Genomic DNA, 22,311 nt, shown 5'->3' on the forward strand with positions numbered 1-22,311 from the left:
CGCCATCTTGAAAAGAGCCTGAGTTGTGATTATATGTAAATTTGTTTCCAAGAACCATGTAAGCAACCTCAAAGAAAATTTAAACAGCAATGCTGTTCTATTAAGTATAGTAGTAGACAATTCTAACTACAAATAAATGAAGGCAGAGCGGAGATAGAGTTGTTAGATAACAACTTGTCAGGATACTCATCCAGATAATTAGCCAGGTCTTCAGCTTCTTTGTGTTACTCTCAAAGTGAAAGATTTAGTTTGAAACCTGACTCCAAGAAAAAGTAAATCTTGTAAACATCGTTAACAGGAGCTCTATTCATTTAAACTGATCTGAAGTGTGAGAAAAACAACTGGCCCACGGCTCTGACTCTGTTCACATGTAAGCAGGGGAGAAGGATTGAAACTTGATTAACAACTTATCAAGATGCATCAATCTTGCTTGGGGATATTTCATCCAGGAAATTGGCCAGATTGTCAGCTTCTGTGAAATCCTTGGTTTTGTTATTGATCGTGACTCTCATACGTGCAGGATAAAAAATGCCAAATCTAGCATTTAACTCTTTCAGCTTGGGATGAAAGGCCAAGAGGGATTTTCTTTGCTTGATGGTGTTCTTGCTGAGGTCTGGAAGGAAATGCAAGGTCGATCCTTCATATTTTATAGGAGCTTTGATTTTTGCTTGTTGCATTATCTCAGATACTTGATTATATCTGAGAACTTTGAGCACTACTTGCCTCGGGTATCTGTCATGAGGGCTCCGGTAAGTCGGCACTCTATGTGCTCTTTCAATTTCAAAGTCTTTATTGAATTTTATATTTAGTATTTCAGGTATAAATTTTTCCAGGAACAAAGACATATTAGAACCTTCAATTGTTTCAGGTAAACCAAGTATACGAATATTATTTCGTCTTGCTCTGTTATTACCATCTTCCAGTTCACGTTCTAATACAGTGATTCTCTTGTATTGACGCTGAAGTGTTTTGATGTTCTCTTCAGCTGCTTTAGCTTTGTTTTCAAGAATTTTGACTCCATTGTTGAATCTCAGTAATTCCAATTTAAGGGTGGAAACATCCTCTTTAATTTCTGTGACATCACCTTTGGTTTCACACTTGAGTTCTTTTAAGAAGCGTATTTCTTCCAGTATAGCTGCTGCATTTTCATCAGAATCAATGGCGGTATTCTTTTGTGGAGATGCAGGCTCTGTTCTGTTCCTTTTACCTGCTTTATTTGAAGTCATCTTTTATAATCACACTATCAGTGTTGATTATTGTACAGTATTGTACAGAATAAGAAAGAAAAAATAGAGTTCCTTTTTCTTTTTTTATTTTCTTCAGTTATATTGACTTAGGTGGGAGCTCGGTTAACACACGTCCTTCTCACATGGTGCTCAGCAGCGCCCCCCCTAACAGGTAGTTTTATAATTGACCCATATTTCAATTATCTAAATATTTATTTACTTTCTAAAAATTACCTGAGAAGATCAGGAATATAACTGTTTACAGAGCCTCAGCAAAGAGATCCTACACTCTTTTCTTCCTGGCAAAGACTGGGAAAAAAGTCAGTAAAATCCAAATGAAATGAGCTCCTGGGCCAATAAGAGCCCAGAACAGCAATCTTTGAAAGTATACTGCAGACTGCCTTTCCAAAAGGCTTAAACAAATAAAAATAGCCTTAGGGGGTCTTTTATGTAGGCCCACTGCCGTTTTTAGTGCGCATTAAAAATAGGCATGCGCTAAACACTAAAGACACCCATAGGAATACATAGGCGTCTTTAGCGTTTAGTGCATGCCTATTTTTAATGCGCACTAAAAATGCCAGCGTGCCTACGTAAAAGACCTCCTTAGTTCTGCAGCAGCTTCAAAACATAAACATGCACCACCTGCTGGCCAAACTAGAGAAATACACCAGGAAATAAGGCAATTTATAGGCTTAAAACAAACTGTTCTGTCACAACTTCCTCCTCAAGAGAGAGACCCTGGACTGCGGCCTCCACAGACCATTGATTGGGTCTTGATAGTCCTGTGTCAGGGTGCTTCTGGCTCTTCCTTTCTGGACAGGCCATCAGCGTTACCATGTTCATTGCCCTTCTGGTGCTTATAACTGAAGCTTTTACCACACTCGGTACATGTTAAGTTTTAATCTTGCATGCTTCATTTTGTGAATAGTGAGGAGTATCTTCTGAGAAAAGCTTTTACCACATTCAGCAGATATGAATGGTTTTACTCCTGTGTGGATTCTCTAGTGCTTTCTTAGCTGTAATTTATGAATAAAGCTTTTTCTACATTCAGTGCACGTAAACGGTTTCATTCCTGAATAGATTCTATGCTGCTTTGACAATAATTTCCCTCAACTGAAACTTTTCTTACACTCTGTACTTGAAATTGGCCTCTCTCCTGGGTGAAATTTTGCATTTCTTGTGGAGCTTTCGTCCCTGGTTGAAGCTACTGTCATTATTAGGACATGAAGATATTCTATTATCAGTGTTTTTCTGATATTCTGTAATGTTTGCTTTATTGATACAGCTTTTCCCATATTCTATACTTGTATGTAATCCAGTTTCTTTACTATTTTTCAAGTGCTGCATTAGATCCTTTTCTATACTAAAATCTTTCTCACGCTTACAGCATGTAAAACAGGGGCGTAGCTACGGGTGGGCCTGGGTGGGCCCAGGCCCACCCATTCTCAGCTCAGGCCCGCCCATTTGGTTGTCCTCCAATCGGAGGCGGGGGGGCTGTACGGGGGTTTGGCCGGCGTGGCCTACATGCTCTACGGCCTCAGCCTGCACCTGTTCTTCGCTCCCCGCCACTCGCGCCACCTGCACGCCGCCTCCTGGAAGTCCTGTTGCGAGCGGCCGACGTCAAGCCCGAGACCCGTGCCGCCTTCCTGCTGGGCAGGGCCGGCGTGTGCACGGTGGCAGCGCTGGTGCACACGGCGCTGGAGCAACCTTACCAGAGGTGGCCGAGCTGGCCCTTGAGCGCTTCCGGCAGCTGGGCCCCGTCTGCGCACCCTCCTCAGATCTACTCCGCGGCTCCGACAAGCTCTTCGTGGGCCGTAGTGGGTATCTGTGCGCCGCCCTGGAGCTGAAGCAGAGGCTGGGACAGGAGGTAGGATGGTGTGGAAGAGGGGAACGGTTAGTGCTGCACGGCAGGTGAATGAATGGGGAGAGAGGGAGAAAGAAACAGGTGCTGGGTTGGGTCTTGCTGTTGCTGGAGGCAAGGGGAGAGAGCAACAGGGCAAGGATGGGAGAGGCAGTGGGTCCGGGGAAGGATTCGATTGGGACTGGGGAGGCCTTTATTCAGGGCCGGACTCAACTAATCTGGGATTGGGCCCTGCCTCACCACCAATCACCACCACCCTCAGCCCAAAGTCTCCTCAGGTAAAACAAATGTGTCATTGTGGGCTTTTGGGTGAGGGTGGGCTCTTTGCTACAGTGCCGGGGGGGAGGGGGGCAGGTGTGGAGGTATGTTAGTGGGTTAGGTTTGGAGGTATGTTGGTGGGTTTCTGGGCAGGGATGGGTTCAGTGCCCAGGTTAAAATAATAATTTTAAAAAGGTGTTTTATGTTGGCTTTTGGGTGGGGGTCGTGTCTGCAGTGCCCAAGCATGAAAAATTAAAATGTTTTACATTTAATGCTGATTGCTGATGAGCTTAAGGGTGGAGGGAGGGGGAGATTGGGAAGAATAGGGGAGATGCCAGACTATGGGGGGGGGGGGGGGGGGGGACAGGTAGACAGTAGTACAGGGCTGATGCTAGGCTACAGGGAGGGTGGGGGGAGCTAGGGTAGAAGTGATGCCTAGCTGCGGGATAGATGATGGGGAAGGGATGGATAGGGCTAATGCTGGGCTATGGGGATGGATGAGGGTTAAAAAAGGGAAGGGCAGGGAAGGGCTGATGCCGGGCTACAGGACAGTTTGTAATTTTTGGTCCTCTATTCTGTAATTCATGAAGGTTGGTATGTGTTCTGCATGTGACCAAGGTGAGAGAATCTGCTGGCATGTGGTTTGTGTGGTGTCCTTACAGTGTTATGAGCCTGACTTGCCTGAATTTTCCAATGGAATGCAAATTCCTGCTATGTATATTCACTGCTGTCTTTATAAAAGTACTGTTGTTGGTATTCGTGTTCAGAATTGGTGTTAAGAAGCTTCTTTGCAGGCTTTAGTGTTACTTCACAAAGCACCTGGCAGTGAAGAAATTTTGTATTGCTATTATTGAGGTGCCACCAGAATCTGAATATATTTTTCCTATGTAATTATATTGCAGAATCCTGCCATGTGTGTTGAGAAGTTTGCCGTTGTAATAGACATACGTATGATCAATTGTAAGGTATGGGATAATGTAATTATATTAAAAAATATCAATTTTTCCATTAAGTATGTATGTGGTTATACTGATGCAGGGCAGCTATTGGGCAGACTACTTAGAAATCCATCATCAAGTGAATTCTAAGGCATTATTTTGTAGGATCCCAACAGACACTACTCATACGTATATACACAGTGTGTGCCCACCCATATTAGGTCTGGGCCCACCCAAAATCTCAGTTCTGGCTACGCTACTGATGTAAAATGCGTGTCTTTTATACGTTTCCTGTTTCCTTGTGGTTCTCCCTTTTGACTGAAGAGCTTTCCACAATCTGTACATTTAGATTGTCTCTCTTTAGTGTCAGATCGCTCTGGTAATGTCTAAGAGGTCAGGTATGGGATCACTATCCTGACATGCCTGGTGAGCTGCACACAGCTAACACTATAGCTATACGGTCTGCATAGGCCTTTAACATATTTACATGAAAGGTATGCTGCTTTCTGTCTTGAGAGTCCATAAATATAACATAATTTGTATAATTCAGGCAACTTATAACCTAAGTCCTGCCCAAATAACCTGAAGTTTATTCTGACGTACGGGAACTAAAACAAGTACCTGCTGGCCCGTATAAAACTCTCTATTTTGGGCCTTACAATCATAACAGGTCTTTTGCTTAGTCTGAGCTGCCTGCAAGTTACCTCTGACAAAGCCCACAAGTTATTCTAGTCTCTGTCGCATATTAACTACATATTTAATTACAGGGGTGTCGGAGGTATCAACTTTTCCCTCCCAATTTTCTCGCATTAGGTCAAGAGGCCCTCTCACCCTCCAGCCATAAAACAACTCAAATGGGGAGAACCCTGTAGACTCCTGAGGTACTTCTCTGTATGCAAACAGTAGGTAGGGAAAGTATTTCTCCCATGCTGGGGCGACGGAACCTGCTTTGAGGAGGAGCGCTGACTCAATTTCCAGCATTCAATAAATGTGGTTGGTCCATCTGTAATCATGGGTCAAAAAAACCTCCCTCGAAAAGTTAATGTTTAGTGGATCAAAAACAATTTTCAATTTTATTATGCAATTCACCTCCACTAAATCGAACAAAAAGGTTTTTGAACTTAGCTTAATTTGAAGTGCACAGCTGATTTTCCATACGGCTGAGGTCCAACAGGGACCCGTTTCGCAGCAGCTTCTTCTTGAGACTCAAGTCAAGAAATGTCTAATGCTATGCGTTCATGTTATGGCAAGCTTTCAGCAACCCTTGAGTCAGCAAAGTGTGTGGGTTTGGGGCATTATGAGGTCTTTTCCACCCTATTTTTTAATGGATTGTACTCTGGAGAAACAGTTCTTTTGAAATTAGACTTGGTTCCTGCAATTGTGCAATAAAAGTATATTATCTATATTGATACCATTGGCAAATTTAGACAGGTTCTACTTAATTTTTCACAGACTATGACAGTAAAAAAACGTCACTCTAAAACCAGGGTATATGGTGTACGATTTCAGTCTCTCAAATTTACTGCAAACCCCAAGATGTAATACTTGCATCATGCCAAACAGAGCTTCTTTCTCAAGTTCATACAATGTAGCTTGGGCTTCATTTCGATTACAATTTTTAATTGCAATTAATCAAACAACTAAAGATATTTTATTTATTTATTTATTTATTTATCATTGCAGCTCCTTGTGACTCTGGGCAAATCACTTAACCCTCCATTGCCCCATGGACAAAATAAGTAGCCGTATATAATACATAAACCGCTTTGACTATAGATTGTAAGCTCTTTTGAGCAGGGACTGTCTTTTCTTCATGTTCAATTGTGAAGCACTGCGTACGACTGGCAGCACTGTAGAAATGATTTGTAGTAGTAGTAGTAGTAGACTGTAACCACAGAAAGGCAGTATATCAAATCCCATCTTCATTCCCTTCCCTAAAAGATTGATAATCTCCCTCTCTCAGATCCCTAGCCGCTATAGAAATGCTAAGTAGTAGTAGTAGTAGATCCAACATCTCTCCCTTTCTCTTCCTTCCCTCCATCTCCTCTTTCCCCAGGTCCGTTATCTCTTTCTTTCCTGGGGTTCATTCTCTCTCTCTCTCTCTCCTCTTCCCCCCACTCTAACACAGGAGTTCGGCAAATGCCTCTCTCCTCAATCCCCTCCTTCTAGCGCTGGTCCACATCAAAGTTGGTCTTATATTGATCCCCAGCAGTGGTATTGTTGCAAATACGCTGCTTGCAGCATGCTCTGAAGCTTTCCCTGTGTCCCATCTGTGCATTATTTCATAAATTATGAGGATATTTTACTGACTGAAGCTTTTACGACATTTCAGAACATTTATATTATCCAGTGTGGATTCTTTCACGAATTAAACGTTTCTCTCTAGTGTGGATTCTTTCGTGAATTCTGAGGTGATAGTTTTGAGTAAAGCATTTATCACAATCAGAACATTTAAAAGGTTTCTCTCCAGTGTGGATTCTTTCATGAATTCTGAGGTTATCTTTTCGAGTGAAGCTTTTATCACATTCAGAACATTTAAACCTGTTTTCTCCAGTGTGGATTTTTTCATGAATTTTGAGGTTGTCTTTTCGAGTGAAGCTTTTATCACATTCAGAACATTTAAATCCTTTTTCTCTAGTGTGGATTTTTTCATGAATTCTGAGGTTATCTTTTCGATTGAAGTTTTTACCACATTCAGAACATTTAAAACCTTTTTCTCCAGTGTGGACTCTTTCATGAATACTGAGCTTATGTTTTCGATTGAAGCTTTTATCACATTCAGAACATTTAAAACCATTTTCTCCAGTGTGGAGGTTATCTTTTTGATGGACACTTCTACCACATTCAGAATATGTAAATCCTTTTTCTCTGGTGTGGGTTCTTTCATGAGTGTTCAGGTGATCTTTTCGATTGAAATTTTTATCACATTCAGAGCATTTAAATGGTTTCTCTGCAGTGTGGACTCTTTCATGCCTTCTCAGCTTTGATTTGGCATAAAAACATTTATCACACTCAGAACATTTAAAATATTTCTCTCCACTGTGGATTATTTCATGAATTCTGAGGTAACTATTTTGAGTGAAGCTTTTATCACACTGAGAACATTTAAAAGGTCTATCACCAGTGTGGATTCTTTCATGCTTTCTTAGATCTGATTTGGAAGGGAAACATTTATCACATTCAGCACATTTAAAGGGTTTTTCTCCAGTGTGGATTCTTTCATGAATTGTGAGTGCATATTTTTGATGGAATCTTTTATCACATTCAGAACATTTATATAGTTTCCCTCTAGTGTGGTTTCTTTCATGTATTCTAAGCTTATTGTTTTGACTGAAATTTTTATCACATACTGAACAGATGAATAGCTCCACGCCCTTGAAGTTCATTTTATGTATTTCCTTCTTTCTTGTGTTGATTAATTCATATTTTCTCCGTTCAGATATCTGACTATCATGTACAGAACAGACTTGCTTGTCTTCTCTGTGAATTTTCTTTTGTTCTGTCGTGTTTGTCTTCCCAATGAACCTTTCCTCAAATACACTGCTCTGAAGAAGTGTCTCTCCACTGATTCTTTGATTTTGCTTGAGAATTGCGCAGTGGGTGGAATTCCTTTCTTGTTCAATGCATACATCGGTTCTCTCTCCTTTTAGGGCACTTTCTTTCATGCTAGGAGGTATTAGCTTATCAGTCCCTTCCAGACGATCAGCTGAAGGATCTGGGCTGTCCTTGTGTTTCCATTCTTCCCTCTGCTGTTCATCGAACTCTCTCATTATCTTGTTCCCAAACCCATCATCTATAGGATAAAAATGAAAGTATGTATATAAATTATACAGCCACTGAGTAAAACATATATATATGCCATTTGCTCGGCTAAAGCTTATGTCACATGACAGGAAAAGGTGTTTCTTGTAGACAGGTGCAAATGGGATTGACACAAACAGGCAGAAACAGACAATCCTGATGTCATCTGCTGGCTCTGGACATCTCATCCTCACTTCAGTCTCTGTAGTGATTCCCTTTAATTATATTCACCCACTAAAAACACCCTGCTGGAGACACAAATCTCACACACCTGGTAGCTTAAAAGAAGCTGAATTCTAATTACTAAGAAATAAAAATGTAACTGAAAATCACTAGTAACCTTCACCATCTATGTGAAAATCAGAGCCTGACAATGTGAATCTGCATCCAAAAATGATGGCTCTGTTGTGGCTGAAGCTGAAGTCCAAAATGAAAATAGCCTTGCCCCTCCCATCAAGAAAAAGCCTCCTTCCCAGAACTGTCGGCTGCAGCCCCTCTTTTGGGCCTGCTGAATTGTTCTTGGCTAGAGGGGGCAGAAGGCTAGGCACAGTTCCTGTATCAAAATGGTTGCCGAGACCTAATTTCCTCCTGCCTGTGTAAGCTCAAAATGGTTGCCGGGATCTCATTTCCCCCTGCCCGTGTTGGCTTCAATCTCAAAATGACTGCCTCTGGAGGTCCCGGCAGCCATTTTGATGCAGAAGCCGGTGTGGGCAGGAGCAAGCGGAGACCACTCTGCTGATGGCAGAATCAGGGAGGGGAATCTTTCTGGTTGGGAGGAGGGAGGAGGGATTTGGGGCTGGGCAGTACCTGTATTTTCATCTGAAACTGACACATGGCTAAACACAAATTTCAGGCTGGTTTTGACATTGAAACAGAAACCAAAATGTGGTTGGCCTCTAGTGAAAATGCAGAAATTCTCCACAGCACATAGGATTTTATTATAAACTAATTTTTGGCTCACTGCTCCTGGTATCCGTATCATCCTCGCCATTTTCCAGCTGGTCACTGACGGTATCCTCTTCAATTTTCAGGATCTCAACTGTGGGCTCAGTAGTGTAACTTTGGCTGCCTGTAAGAAGAGTAGAAAAATAACTTCAGGTTTTAAAGGGAAGCTTAAGCTCCAAGAAAAGCAACACTTGGCTAAAACTGATGAGAATGTTATGAGCTTTGAAAATATAAGTATCCTGCTGGAAGGACCCTCTGTAGTTCTGAAAAGAAACCATGACCTTCAAATGATATGTACTCTGGTAATAGAAACTGCTGCATAATATGTCATTTGTTATAGAATCTCACCTCTCACCTCTCTCCAACCTGGTGCCACCAATGTGAGTCTTCCTGTCTTCCTCCCCCTTCAACTGCCAGTGGGTGGGTTACTCAACCTTCCTCTCTCCTAATATGGATACAGGTGGTCACCTTCCTTTTCCCCTCCTGCTCCTTCCTCTGGGGGTCTAACTGCTTCTATCCCTTGCTTCCATTGAAGGGGGTGGGGGGGGGGGGGGTCACTTGGCTTTCCCCTTCTTCTATTCCTTTCTTCATCCATCCATCCTGCTCATGTCATGTTAAGCCATTCTGCCTCACTCCCACCTCCTACTCCTTCCTCATTCTTCCTGCTGATCCCAGTGGAGGTGGTTTTTCCTCCTTTCCTCCAGCTTCTTCTAGTAAAACCATCCTGCTTGCCTCTCTCCATCTAGCTGCACTTTGTGGTGCACAGAGAATAAAACCCACAACCTGCTGGGTGGGAGGAAGGTTCAGCAGCTTGGAGCACCACTGAGAGAGGTTAGAAATAGTGAAAGATTATTAAAACTGATAATGAATTAGAAACAGTAGGTGTTGAAAAAAAGAAGGGAAGAGACAGAGAGGCATGGGGAACTGGTGGATGAAAATAAGAGAAAGAGAAGAAATGAAAGGCTAAAAATGCAGAGCAGATCATGAAAGGAGAAAAGAAGAAATAAGGGAAATGGAACAAACATTATGTATTTATTTGTTACATTTGTATCCCGCATTTTCCCCACCTATTTGCAGGCTCAATGTGGCTTACATAATATCGTAAAGGCGATCGCCAAGCCCGGTATGGAAACAAACACACTTTGATATTAGGGTTGGGTATATTCAAGTACATAGGGATCGAAGACAGGAAGGAAAATATAGTGTCCAATACAATCTATGGTTTTGCTGGAATGCACTGCCAAAGAGTTGAGGCATCTAAATTATGTCGGTGGGGAATGCTTTTCTGAATAAGTAGGTCTTTAATGATCTCCTAAAGTTTAGATGGTCATAGATTGTTTTCACAGTCTTTGGCAGTGCATTCCACAATTATGTGCCTATGTAGGAGAAGTTGGATGCACAGGTTGGAAAACAAAGGTTAGAAGCAGCAGCCGCAACTATAACACCTAATTTTCACTGTGCCTGATCCAGAGGAGTCCTTTTTCATGTAAGAAAAGTTTGTATCACCTCATTACAAGCTTTAATTCAAGCTACATCACATGCTTCATGCAGTTCCTCACATGTGCCTGCAGTGGTCAGATTTCCTCTTTCCTCGGATCCTTGAGGTTCAGTCCCAAATCCCTTTTTCTCAAATCGGATTAAAACATCAGGCTTGATATTGTAGAAGCCTGTTATAGGAAAAAGACAGTACAATATCTTTAAAACAAGTTACCAAAGAACCTGTGTAAGTGATCAGAATTATGCTGTTTTCATAGGCACTGCACCAGAATAGAGCAAGAGGGGTGCTGCTGTCCTGATCATCATCAGAAATATAGTCTAGCAATATCATGAACATATTCCTCAAGAGCTACAAACAGCTCCGTGGTGGATACTGCTACTGCGAAAATATAATGGATATCTCTCTCAGCAGGAGGGGGCATTTATTGATGGATCCTCTTAATTCTTTAGGAGCACTGCTGGATAGTTTTTCTGAATATAGAGATGTTGCGGGCTTTAGGCTAAATTTACAGAAATTGGTGGCATTTACCATCTGACGTCACAGTTCGGAGACTCTGGGGGCCACAGTTTCCTCTTCGTTGGGCAACTGGTACATTTCGCTATCTAGGTATACAGTTGGGAATAGATTCTCAGGATCTGTATTCAGTCAATGTCATAAAATGTTTGGAGGAGACGCAATGCCAACTGGAGGCTTGGTGCACGTTGCCTTTGTCCTTAATAGGCAGGATAAGTACATAAGTATTGCCACACTAGGACAGACCAAAGGTCCACCAAGCCCAGCATCCTGTTTCCACCAACGGCCAATCCAGGTCAGAAATACCTGGCAAGATCCCAAAAAAGTTCAATAATTTTATGCTGCTTATGCTAGAAATAGGAGGTAGATTTTCCCCACGTCAATTTAATAATGGTCTATGGACTTTTCCTTCAGGAAGCCAGCCAGGCCTATTTTAAACCCCACTAAGCTAACCGCGTCCGGCAATGAATTCCAGAGTTTAATTACACATTGAGTGAAGACAACTTTTCTCCGATTCGTATTAAAGTGAAGATGATCTTGTTTCCTAAATGGCGCTATCTACTTCAAACTCTTACTTTGCGTTTATTAATAAAGGATCTCGCGCTAAACTTTGGTATATTTCTGAAATGGAAAAACTTTGGGCAATACGTTGTCATGCCCAGGTTCAATGGGAAGCTATCTGGGAACCGTTCTTGAAGCACTGTTCTTGTTAATGGTTTTTGGCCTTAGAGGGTCCTATCGGGAGTGTTCTTATTTTGACTAAGGGTGGGTGGGAGGGAGAGGGGGCAGGGGTTTTTTTTGTTTTAATTCTTCAGGTGGGGTAGGTTTTGAGAGTGCCTTAGAGAGGGCAGGAGGTGTATTAAAGGGAGGGGAAAATCTTTTCAAAAATGTTAAGACATATACACTCTGTTGTGTTATAATTAACACTGAGAATACTTACACTTTGTCATAGGAACAGTGAATTCATGTACTGGTATTACTTATTATTATTTTGATATGGGCTTTCCTAAATGTAGTCACAAACAGAAGGAAAATACTCTACTAAAAGGGGGCACCAAAAAATGGATAAAGTAGAGTAACAAAAACTCCTCACAGTTGATGTTCCAACAAAATTTATTCAGAGTTCTTCTAAAACATGGACAACCCGACACAACTCATGTTTCGGCCTAAATGTAAACTCTTGGTTTGTTATGTTTCTCAAATTTCAATAAAGACTTCTAAAAAATTTTTAAAAATCTCACTCGTTTGAATAGGTTAATGGCCAGATTCTGTTGGGCCGGAAAGAAGACAAAAATCCGCCTTCCCTGGTTGATAGGTGGCTGGAGGATGGGTGGCCTAGGTTTACCTAACAATAGGCTTTATAATATAGCATGTCTTTTACGCCATCTAAATGACTGGATCTCTGGTAGTGAAGATTAAATGCCTATTTCCTATGAAATGGCTCTGTTTTCCCCTTATCATTTTCTCTCCCTACTCCATGCTTCGTATCGGACTCTCCCAAGGCCTTGGGGCTCCAGTGTGCTTTTTCGCCCCATACGAGATGCTAGGAAGTTTTTGGTTGCACTCCTGGGAGGGAACCCATTAGAAACAGATCAATTGTAATGGCGGAATATCAAGATCTAACTCTAAATTTATTTATTTTTTTAAGAAAATCACAAAGCTTGTAAATTTGGATTGTTCTTAGATGAACATAAAGATCTACAGGGAAGATCTGAGTCCCCTGATTTACAATCCACTGAACTAACCCCTAGGCCTACTCCCTCTGTTCTGCAGGGATGTCTGTGTGGCCATTTTAATAAGAATAATGTCAGACAAACGTACCTGTGCCTTGTTTTCCCGTTTATAATTTAAAAGTTTCAGTTTGCAAGATGGCTGTTCAGGATGGACATCTCCAGCATAACGTTTTCCTGTTTGAAAATGGCTGTGAGATGGTCGTTTTTACTAGATATTATGAGGACATCTCAGTTCTGACTTGTTGTTTCAAAAATGCCCCCACCATGAGCCAGAGTGGAAGAAGTCTCGGCCCCCACTAGAGGGCACCGAAGACAAAGCATTCTTAGAAGGGGGAGGACAACTACAATGCAACAAAAAGCACCGCCACCCCCCCCCCCCCCCCCCACGCACACAGCAGTGAGAGAAGGAGCCTCCTACTCAGGGTACAAGAAGGTATTGTCCATTTACCCCCTATGTCTGTGACCTCCATTCAATGCCCATGAGTGAGTGTCAGGTCCTATGAACACCTAGGGTGCGCATCTTTGTCATAGTGAGTTTTCTGTTATTTTGGAGTCTCTGGGGATCATTAGGAAGATGAAAGCCAGAGATCTCTTTGCAGGAGAAGAGACGCTGGGGATCTGCTGGATGGATTGTTAAGGTGTTATGGCCTGAACGCTGCAGAAAGAGCTCAGGGTGTCTACAGTCACGCCAATTAAATTCCGATTGAATCCAGTAGTTTTGCTTCCAGTCAAAACCAAATTCACGTCTGACATTTGCTGCTCAGTTTCGGCTGGAACCAGAACCGTGGTCCCGCCTGCTGCTGCAAGCCCATTCCCCCGACCGAAAACCCATTCCCCGATTAGCAAAACTTTAATGAGCTAAGCTAAATGCAAAACGATACATCACTGCAAACTACATTATGTACAGTGATTTGCACTAACCCATGGCTAAGTCATAGAGCATTCATCCATCCTGTTTCCCCCTTCCCCCTGGAACAACAGAGATGCCTCTCCACTCCCACCAGCCCTTTAGAACAATACAGATTTCTCAACGCCATGAAACTTTAGGATGAAAGGTTTCACAAGCCTGATTCTAATCCCCAGGACACCCACCTCCAGCAGGTGCCTCACAGTCTACTCTATCCGAAGTAGAAAACAGACAGTGGAAGGAGGAGGAGAGACGCAGGAGCGTAGCCAAGGGTGGGCCCGCGTGGGCCTAGGTCCACCCAGTAGCAGCCTATGATGTGACTGGCAGGGATCCCCAAGCCCCTCCAGCTGAAAACTCCCAACAACTGTCCCTCCTGCATACCTTGTAAATAACAGATCTTCACCTGCAGCGAGCAGCGACTGATACATACTGTTCACACCGGCCCCTCTGATGTATTCCCATTTATGCGGAAACAGGAAGTTGCATCAGAGGGAAGGCTGTGGGGCCAACATGAGCAGTGTATATTAGTTGCTGCTCGATGCCAGTGAAAATCTACTCTTTAAAAGGTAAGTGGGGGAGGGGGATGTTTGACAGACCATATGGCATGCAGGCGAGAGGGGGAGAGACCACATCACTTGTGGGACAGGGCGGAGTTCTTTTGCCCACCCATATTGGGCCCAGGCCCCTGGGAGAGAGGGTGGCGGCCTATACTTCACTCAGACCACTTTGGCGGACCCCAGAAGTATATCATGTGACTTTAGATTTTCAACATTAGCTTTGTTTCTTGCATTAAAAACCAGAAAACATTTTCTCTCTTTATACTTGACCTTGGAAACATCATCTCATTACACCATAAGCCTCTTGACGCAGGTGTTTTGCCGCCGAAACACAGCAGCTGTGTCGACTCGTTTGGTACTTTTCAATAAAGATGTGGAATTGTACAAAGGTCTCCCTCGCAGCTTACCCTACTCCTTTTTTTCTCTCTTGATTGACTCTCGTAGGGATTGAGTGCACCTCCGCTTTTTGTGGGTTCTCTTTTCCTCTTATCCCACCACACCTGAATTCCTGAATGCTCCCGGCTGACCTTGGTAAAGATGTGCAGAAATAATTTGTTTACTTACTTGTTAAAGAAGGGAGGGTCTGTTCAGACATCTCTGATTCAGGATGATCCACGAAGGGGAGATCTTCCTCTCGTTTAACACTCAGTGAGAACACAGATGTTACAACTGGAAGGCCTATTAGGAAAAAGCATGTTTAAAAGGATTCGCCAATGATCAGATAATATTAAATTACTAACTCTACTATACTCTGCTACTAAGGTTTTGCATCCTACTAAATCCCATTACTTCAGGTTCAGAGCTGGTTTACAGCAAGAAAAAACTTACATACAGTACATTAATATAATACATGTTTTATCATATGTCTCCTATAATTATTTACTTATAACATTTATACCCCACATTTTCCCACCTACCAGCAGGCTCAATGTGGCTAACATCAGACCATAAAGGCAATCGCCAATCCGGTAAGCAAACAAACGAAGTAAAGTAAGGTGAACAGCAAGGATTGTAATTACAAGGGATGAGGGAAAAGAGGGGGAGGGTAATAGAGTCCATGAGGTCCATAAATTAATTGTTCTAGGAATTATGGATTTAAGACAGGCCCATTAAGGTAAGCCTTTCCACATAAGCTGGTCATAAGAGGTTTTTTGAAGTTCAGATGATCATGAATAGTTGTTACAGATTTGGGTTGTGCATTCCATAGTTGAGTGCTAATAAAGGAGACGGTGGAAGCGTAAGTGGATTTATATTTGAGACCATTACAGGTAGGATGATGTAGGTTTAAATATGAGCGAGATGATCTGGAAGAATTCCTAGGTGGCAGATTGATAAGGGTGGCCATGTAACCTTGGGCTTCACCATAAAGAATTTTATGGACCAGGGTGCAAATTTTAAAAGTAATTCATTCCTTTACTGGAAGCCAATGTAGTTTCACACGAAGGGGTCTAGAACTGTCGAATTTTGATTTTCCAAAGATTAATCTTGCTGCTGTATTCTGGGCGGTTTGGAGTTTCTTAAGAAGTTGTTCTTTGCATCCTGCGTATATTCCATTACAAAAGTCTAGGTGGCTTAATACCATTGATTGAACTAGGTTACGAAATATTTCTCTTGGGAAATAAGGTTTTATCCGTTTGAGTTTCCATAGAGAAAAGAATATTTTCTTGGTGGTGGAGTTTGTTTGATTGACGAGTGATAAGTTACGATCAACAATTACACCAAGTATTTTTAGACACTCAGAGACCGGAAGGGTAAGATCAGAAGTTATTAAGGTTGAGGGTTTGAATTTGTTATAGGGAGAAGAGAGGATAAGGCTATGAGTTTTCTCAGTATTAAGTTTTAATTTGAATGAATTTGCCCAAGTGACCATGGTGTGTAATCCAAGCTTAATTTCATTGGAGATTTCAGATAAATCATTTCTGAAAGGAATGTAGATAGTGACGTCATCGGCATAGATGAATGGGTTAAGACCAAGCTTGGGTAGGGACTTGGCCAAAGGAATCAGCATTATGTTGAAGAGTGTAAGGGAAAGAGGTGAGCCTTGAGGGACGCCACAGTCAGCTTTCCATGGCGGTGATAAAATTGATCTGGATTTAACTTGGTAAGTTCTGGAGGTTAAAAAGCCCTTCAACCATTGTAGTACATTTCCGCCAGTCCCAAAGTAATCAAGAAGTTTTAGAAGTTTAGAATTAGATAGCACATATCCATGAATACTGATTGTTCTGAAAACTCACAAATGCAGTCAGTTCAAAAAATACAATCACTTTTATTGCACTTTTATTTTGAGCACGGAGGTTTTTGACCAATGATTACGTTCCATCTGCTGGCTTGGATAGGTTGAAGAAATAATTAAAATCCACCACAGATTTCTGAGGTCTTTTCCTCCATACAATATTTTGATTGATTGATTGTATTTTTTGAAGCGACTACATTTGTGAGTTTTCAAAACAATCAGCATTCATGTTTTTTGGGGGGTGCTTTCATGGCAGTTTGTACCGCATTAAGACGATGTTTCACCATTCTAAGAGAGTGCATTAATAACTCTCTGAGTATTACCTTTCAAGCAACAGCTTATATTAAGTACATGTGTACATAAGTATTGCCACACTGGGACAGACCAAAGATCCATCAAGCCCAGCATCCTGTTTCCAACAGTGGCCAATCCAGGTCACAAATACCTGGCAAGATCCCCAAAAAGTACAAAACATTTTATGCTGCTTATCCACCGTGTTGAGTCGGTGGCTCAACACAGTGGAACCAGAGGGTCTCAATACATATTTGCAGTGGGGCTGTTTTTTGTAAAGCACCAGTCCCGTTGATTAGATGAGGATATGAGATATAGCTGTTTCCGGTTACATTGGTAGTTAAAGGGCGTTGTAGTCGCCATTTTTTGAGCATACAGCGATCAACCATGATGAGACACACAACAGTAAGTCTGTTACTTTGAGATAAGTTTTTGAAGAAACATGTATGTTTGATGTCTAATCTAAGACACGTTTATAATATTTTTTAGGCTAGACGGTGTGAGAGTCCCCTTTGACGAAGCGTTGCGAAACAGGCATCTGTCAGGGCACACAGGCACACTGGTTATAAAGGAGCGCAAGTCCGCTAAGCTAAGTGTCTTGTATATACCCTACAGTAGATTAATTTTATTGTAGTGTGAATTAAGCATAGGACGGTGGAGGTACGAGTCAATGATTATATTTTGATGCACGAGTATAGATTCACCACGGGAGTGATGTGAATAGTAGCCGTGTTTAAAGGTATGAGACTCTACCTCGCATACGTTATTAAGTGTTTCTGAAAATATTCTCCTATATATATTTTGTGTATCCTAGAAATAAGCAGTGAATTTTCCCCAAGTCAATTTAATAATGGTCTATGGACTTTTCCTTTAGGAAGCTGTATAGACCTTTTTAAAACCCTGATAAGCTAATTGCCTTTACCACATTCTCTGGCAACAAATTCCAGAGTTTAATTACACGTTGAGTGAAGAAATATTTTCTCCGATTTGTATTAAATTCCCTACTTTGTAACTTCATAGTTGTGCTGTCCTGTTGAATTGACCCCTGAGGCAGGCGCTGTTCAATGCCGAAACACGGCCCGGGTCGGGTCACTCATAAAGCACACTTGTACCTTTTCTTGCTGAAAGACATCTCATTCATAGAACCTTGAGTTAAGTGATTCATAATACCAAATAATTTCTTTAAGCCTGGACACTTCAAACCCATCGATCTGGAGTACCCTCTTTTAGATTTCAAAATTATATTGTAACTATACTCTTCTCCGTTTATCTTTAAGCTCAGGATCTCCTGATTTCCTGTTTTTACTGTGTAATCCGCATAGTTGTAGGTGGAATAGACATTTTTAAATAAATTAAATAAATAAATACATTTTCTCTGTGCACATTCTAACGACACTCCCTTCTAAACAATTTCAAAGCATCAGAGTACCAAAGATTATTCATATTAGTTAGAACCCGTTTAGTTTTATATGGTACTATTTCATTTAAAGTAACCATAATACTCTCCAACCAATTTTCCTTTAATAGATCAGGGTCTAAATCATGTTTCTTCAAAGATAAACACACCTTTCTCCAAAATATTTGTGAATCCATTTTTCCTGTACTAGTAATCATCCTTTTCTTATAGAATTGAGATACCCGAGTTAGTAAAAGGTTTAAAGTAAAATTACAGAGAAAATGGCCGGACAGCGGTACAGGCTGCCATACACGGCGAGAAACTGAACATCTGCCCGCTTTAAGAACTGTACCTAAGGCATAGCCGTTCGTGAGTAGCCGAGAAATTTGAAATGGAAAATTACTTTAAAAATCTAGAAAATCAGTTACATCCTCATCTAGTTCGTTTTCCAGATGAATAGTAAAATCTCCTAAAAGTAATCAAGAAGAATATGATAAAACAGCATCCGTGATACACTCATACAACTTAGACGAGCTCTTAGACTAAGATCCTGGTGGGCTATAAACCAAAAGTAATCCTAAAGGCTGTATAATAGGATCACCTTTAAAATGACAATAAGGAACTTATATAGTAATATATATATATATATATATATATATATATATATATATATATATATATATATAGTAAATGACGGCAGATAAAGACCTGAACGGTCCATCCAGTCTGCCCAACGAGATACTCATTTTACATGGTAAGTGATTATTTTATATGTATACCCGAGTTTGATTTGTCCTTGTCTTTCTCAGGGCACAGACCGTAGAAGTCTGCCTAGCACTGGTTTTGCTTCCCAATTACAGGTGTTGCAACCCAATCTCCTCTAAGATTTCCATAGGTTCATTCCTTCTAAACAGGATACCTTTGTGTTTACCACGCATGTTTGGAATTCCATTACCATTTTAATCTCCACCACCTCCTGTAGCAGAGCATTCCATGTATCCACCACCCTTTCCATGAAAAAATACTTCCTGGAATTACTCCTGAGTCTGCCCCCCTTCAAACTCAATTCATGTCCTCTAGTTCTATCACCTTCCCGTCTCCGAAAAAGGTTAATTTTCAGCATAATACCTTTCAAATATTTGAACGTCTGTATCATGTCACCCCTGTTTCTCCTTTTCTCTAAGGTATAGATGTTCAGGTCAGCAAGTCTCTCCTCGTACGGTTTGCAATGCCAATCCCATACCATTTTTGTAGCTTTTCTTTGCACTGCTTCCAGTCTTTTTACATCCTTAGCTAGATATTGTGATAAACACAGGTTTGCCCTACCCTGAGGAGGCCGCCAGAGGGCGCTCTCCAACAGAAAACATAAAAAATGCCCACTCTGGTCACTAGAGGGAGCCAAGAGAGGTATGTCCCCGTAATGACCTGGAAGGACAGCTAGGGGGTGCTCAGGATACAGGACCTGTTTTTTCCGGAAGGGGCCACTAGGGCAGTGGTCAGAGTTGGGGAGACAGGTGAAGAGATTTATGGGCCTGGACCTTTCTGGAACCAGGGGGAGGGGCCTAAAGAGGTGGGGTGGATTATTGGCCACCCTATAAAGAGTGCCCTCTAAGATAAGAGAGGAAGAGGAGATGTGGGGCCTGAAGCCAGTTGGAGGAGCCTGAAGCCTAAAGGAGGAGATGGGGATCTGGAATGGATGAAGTCTGAAGTCAGAAGGTGAAAGTGAAGGAAGAGACCTGCTGGAGGAGAATTGGAAGCTGAGAGAGAAGGTTCCCTCAATAAACCCAGAAGGTACTTACCTGACTATGGACATGTTATTAATGATACTGTGGATTATTTGAAATGGACTAACAGCCGTGGGGTGGAGGATAGGACTGTAGACTTAAGGAGAGTGAAGAAAGTCCCATCTAGGGAAGGTGGCTGTTTTACACTGAGACCCATGTCTCTTCAGTAAGTGGGCTCAGTGGAGAAGAAACCAATTGGCTAATAAGCTGGAAAGAAGGTGTTCCCTTTAAGACTGGAGCAGTGTGAATAAAGTGTATTTGCATCTACTGGGGCTAATTTGCAGATTTGTGAAAGCGGAAAAACCAGGGCTATATTCCCCAAACAAGGTGTCAAGGGGCACTGCCGGAGTACCAGAAGGGTAACCGGTTACCAGGGAAGGATTCAAAGCAGCGGTGATAACTGGGGGAGAACAGTCACCCTGAGTGAAGGAGGAGCCCCAGTCCTTGAGGTTCGGAGTAGAAGCAGCCAATCCATAGAGAAGAACTGTCTGAGTCCTTCTCAGAAGCCAGGTGCTAGTGAGGCCGGGCAGAGAGCATGTGAGACTGGACAGGAGCCACAAGAGGGCGCTCAGCACGCAGAAGCACCCCTGGGGATTTACAATATGGCCTCCAAAACTGAACACAATACTCCAAGTGGGGCCTCACCAGCGACTTGCAGATTCCCAGTATGAGCTCACCTTTGCAATATCTATAGAATCGTGTATAAAATAATTGCTAAACCTCCACCTTTCTCTTTCCTGTTCACACACAATACTTTGAAGCCTGGAGGATGTAGTTCTGGCAATACAGTTTCTGAATTATCCAGTAAACATGTCTCCACAATAAAAGTAATGCCTAAATCAGACTCACCAATCATATCGCTTATGAGCACCGTCTTATTACAGACTGATCTTGAATTCATATAGCAACATGGAACGGGAGTTGGAGTAAGTTCTACAGAAGATGAATTCACGTGTACTTGCTTCAAACAATAACGCTCAGTCTCTGATCTACCTCTATCATGAGCAGATCTTTTAACTCCTAACCCTTGCTCACTTGTTCAGAACCCTTATTTTATGATCCTCACTTTAATATTCCCTTATCTCTTGTTTGTCCTGTTTCTGTCCTAATTAGATTGTAAGCTCTGTCGAGCAGAGACTGTCTCTTCATGTTACAGCGCTGCGTACGTCTAGTAGCGCTATAGAAATGATAAGTAGTAGTAGTAGTACTTCTACTAACAATCATTTCAATAGAATGCTCCATTTTTTTCTGAGCAATCTATCAAGTATCTCTCCTGCTGAAAACCTACATAATGTGATATAAAAATTGGAATTTCTATCTCAGCTCCCAAATACATACTTATTTTATAATTTATTTCCAGACATTTGATATACCGCAAATTGAGCCTGTACAGGCAAGAAAGCAGTTTACAACAATAAAAACAATTCCTCTCATTTTGAACTGCGGATGGAGGCGCAAGGGGGAAGGGGAAGGAGAGGACGAAGGGAAAAGGACAATTATGTAGAAGGAAAAAAAGTCATAAAAGGATAATTAATGCCCTCTGCGTACTGAATTAAAAAGATGATGATCTTAGCAAATCGATGCAAGTGTCCCATTTCCCATTTCCTGTGATCTGAAAAGGCCGAGCCCTTTACATCAAAAACGTTTACTTACTGTTGATGCAGTCATCTGGATTTTTTTTCCCCTCCCAGTCAGATTGTTGAGTTAAATATTTCTCATCTTCTTTTTTAATCTTGAATATAACATCAGGATTAACAATTGAATAACCTGTCAATAAGAAGTAGGAAAACAATATTTAAAAAGAAGCAGTGAATAAGTGTGGGTTACTGTGTGTGTGTGTGTGTGTGTGTGAATATATGTATATATGTATATCTTTGGCTGTTTATTTTGCTTGGCAAGAGGAGGGAGCTGCAACCTGCCACTTCATTAAGATTAAACATTGGAGGTTTGCTAGCCTATTCCTGACCCCTGTTACTATCTAAAGGGGGTAACACATTGCACAGTACAGGTGACTAGTGTACAGATGACATGTCACGCCCTTAACACAGAAGTAGCAGTTCTCAGCAAGAAATCTGACAGGCAAATCCTCCCTCTGGTCTTCAGTGCCAAATTTTTGCTGTTTAGAAAATGGAGACAGACTCCAGCTGGTTTCATGTGAAGCCTCTAGTTTAAGCTATATATTTTACCTTACAGCACAGAGCAGCACCTTTTGCAAAGCCTGCAGTGGTAGCTGTTTCACTAGCTCTTGTTGGCTATGGGGTGGCATCAGAAGCCAGGATCTAAATTTCAGGTGCCCATGAGACCAGGAACCTGTGATTTTTATACCACTGAGTCCATAATGTGCCTGTGTAGTATATGATACAGAAGACA

The 22,311-nt window shown here is 41.7% G+C and overlaps 1 protein-coding gene across 1 annotated transcript; it reads right to left on the reverse strand.

The window, feature by feature from the left end:
- Window positions 1-6,136: 6,136 nt before the first annotated feature.
- On the reverse strand, window positions 6,137-21,621 carry LOC115466408 (gastrula zinc finger protein XlCGF57.1-like). Its single transcript, XM_030197611.1, has 6 exons — window positions 21,595-21,621; window positions 20,813-20,815; window positions 14,802-14,915; window positions 10,589-10,696; window positions 9,046-9,153; window positions 6,137-8,076 (listed from the first exon to the last, which is right to left on the reverse strand). The coding sequence occupies exons 3-6, from the start codon at window positions 14,830-14,832 to the stop codon at window positions 6,626-6,628; spliced, it is 1,698 nt and encodes a 565-aa protein (XP_030053471.1). The 5' UTR covers window positions 14,833-14,915; window positions 20,813-20,815; window positions 21,595-21,621; the 3' UTR covers window positions 6,137-6,625.
- Between the last annotated feature and the right edge of the window lie 690 nt (window positions 21,622-22,311).

Source organism: Microcaecilia unicolor, chromosome 3, assembly GCF_901765095.1.
Source record: "Microcaecilia unicolor chromosome 3, aMicUni1.1, whole genome shotgun sequence".
Taxonomy (NCBI): domain Eukaryota; kingdom Metazoa; phylum Chordata; class Amphibia; order Gymnophiona; family Siphonopidae; genus Microcaecilia; species Microcaecilia unicolor.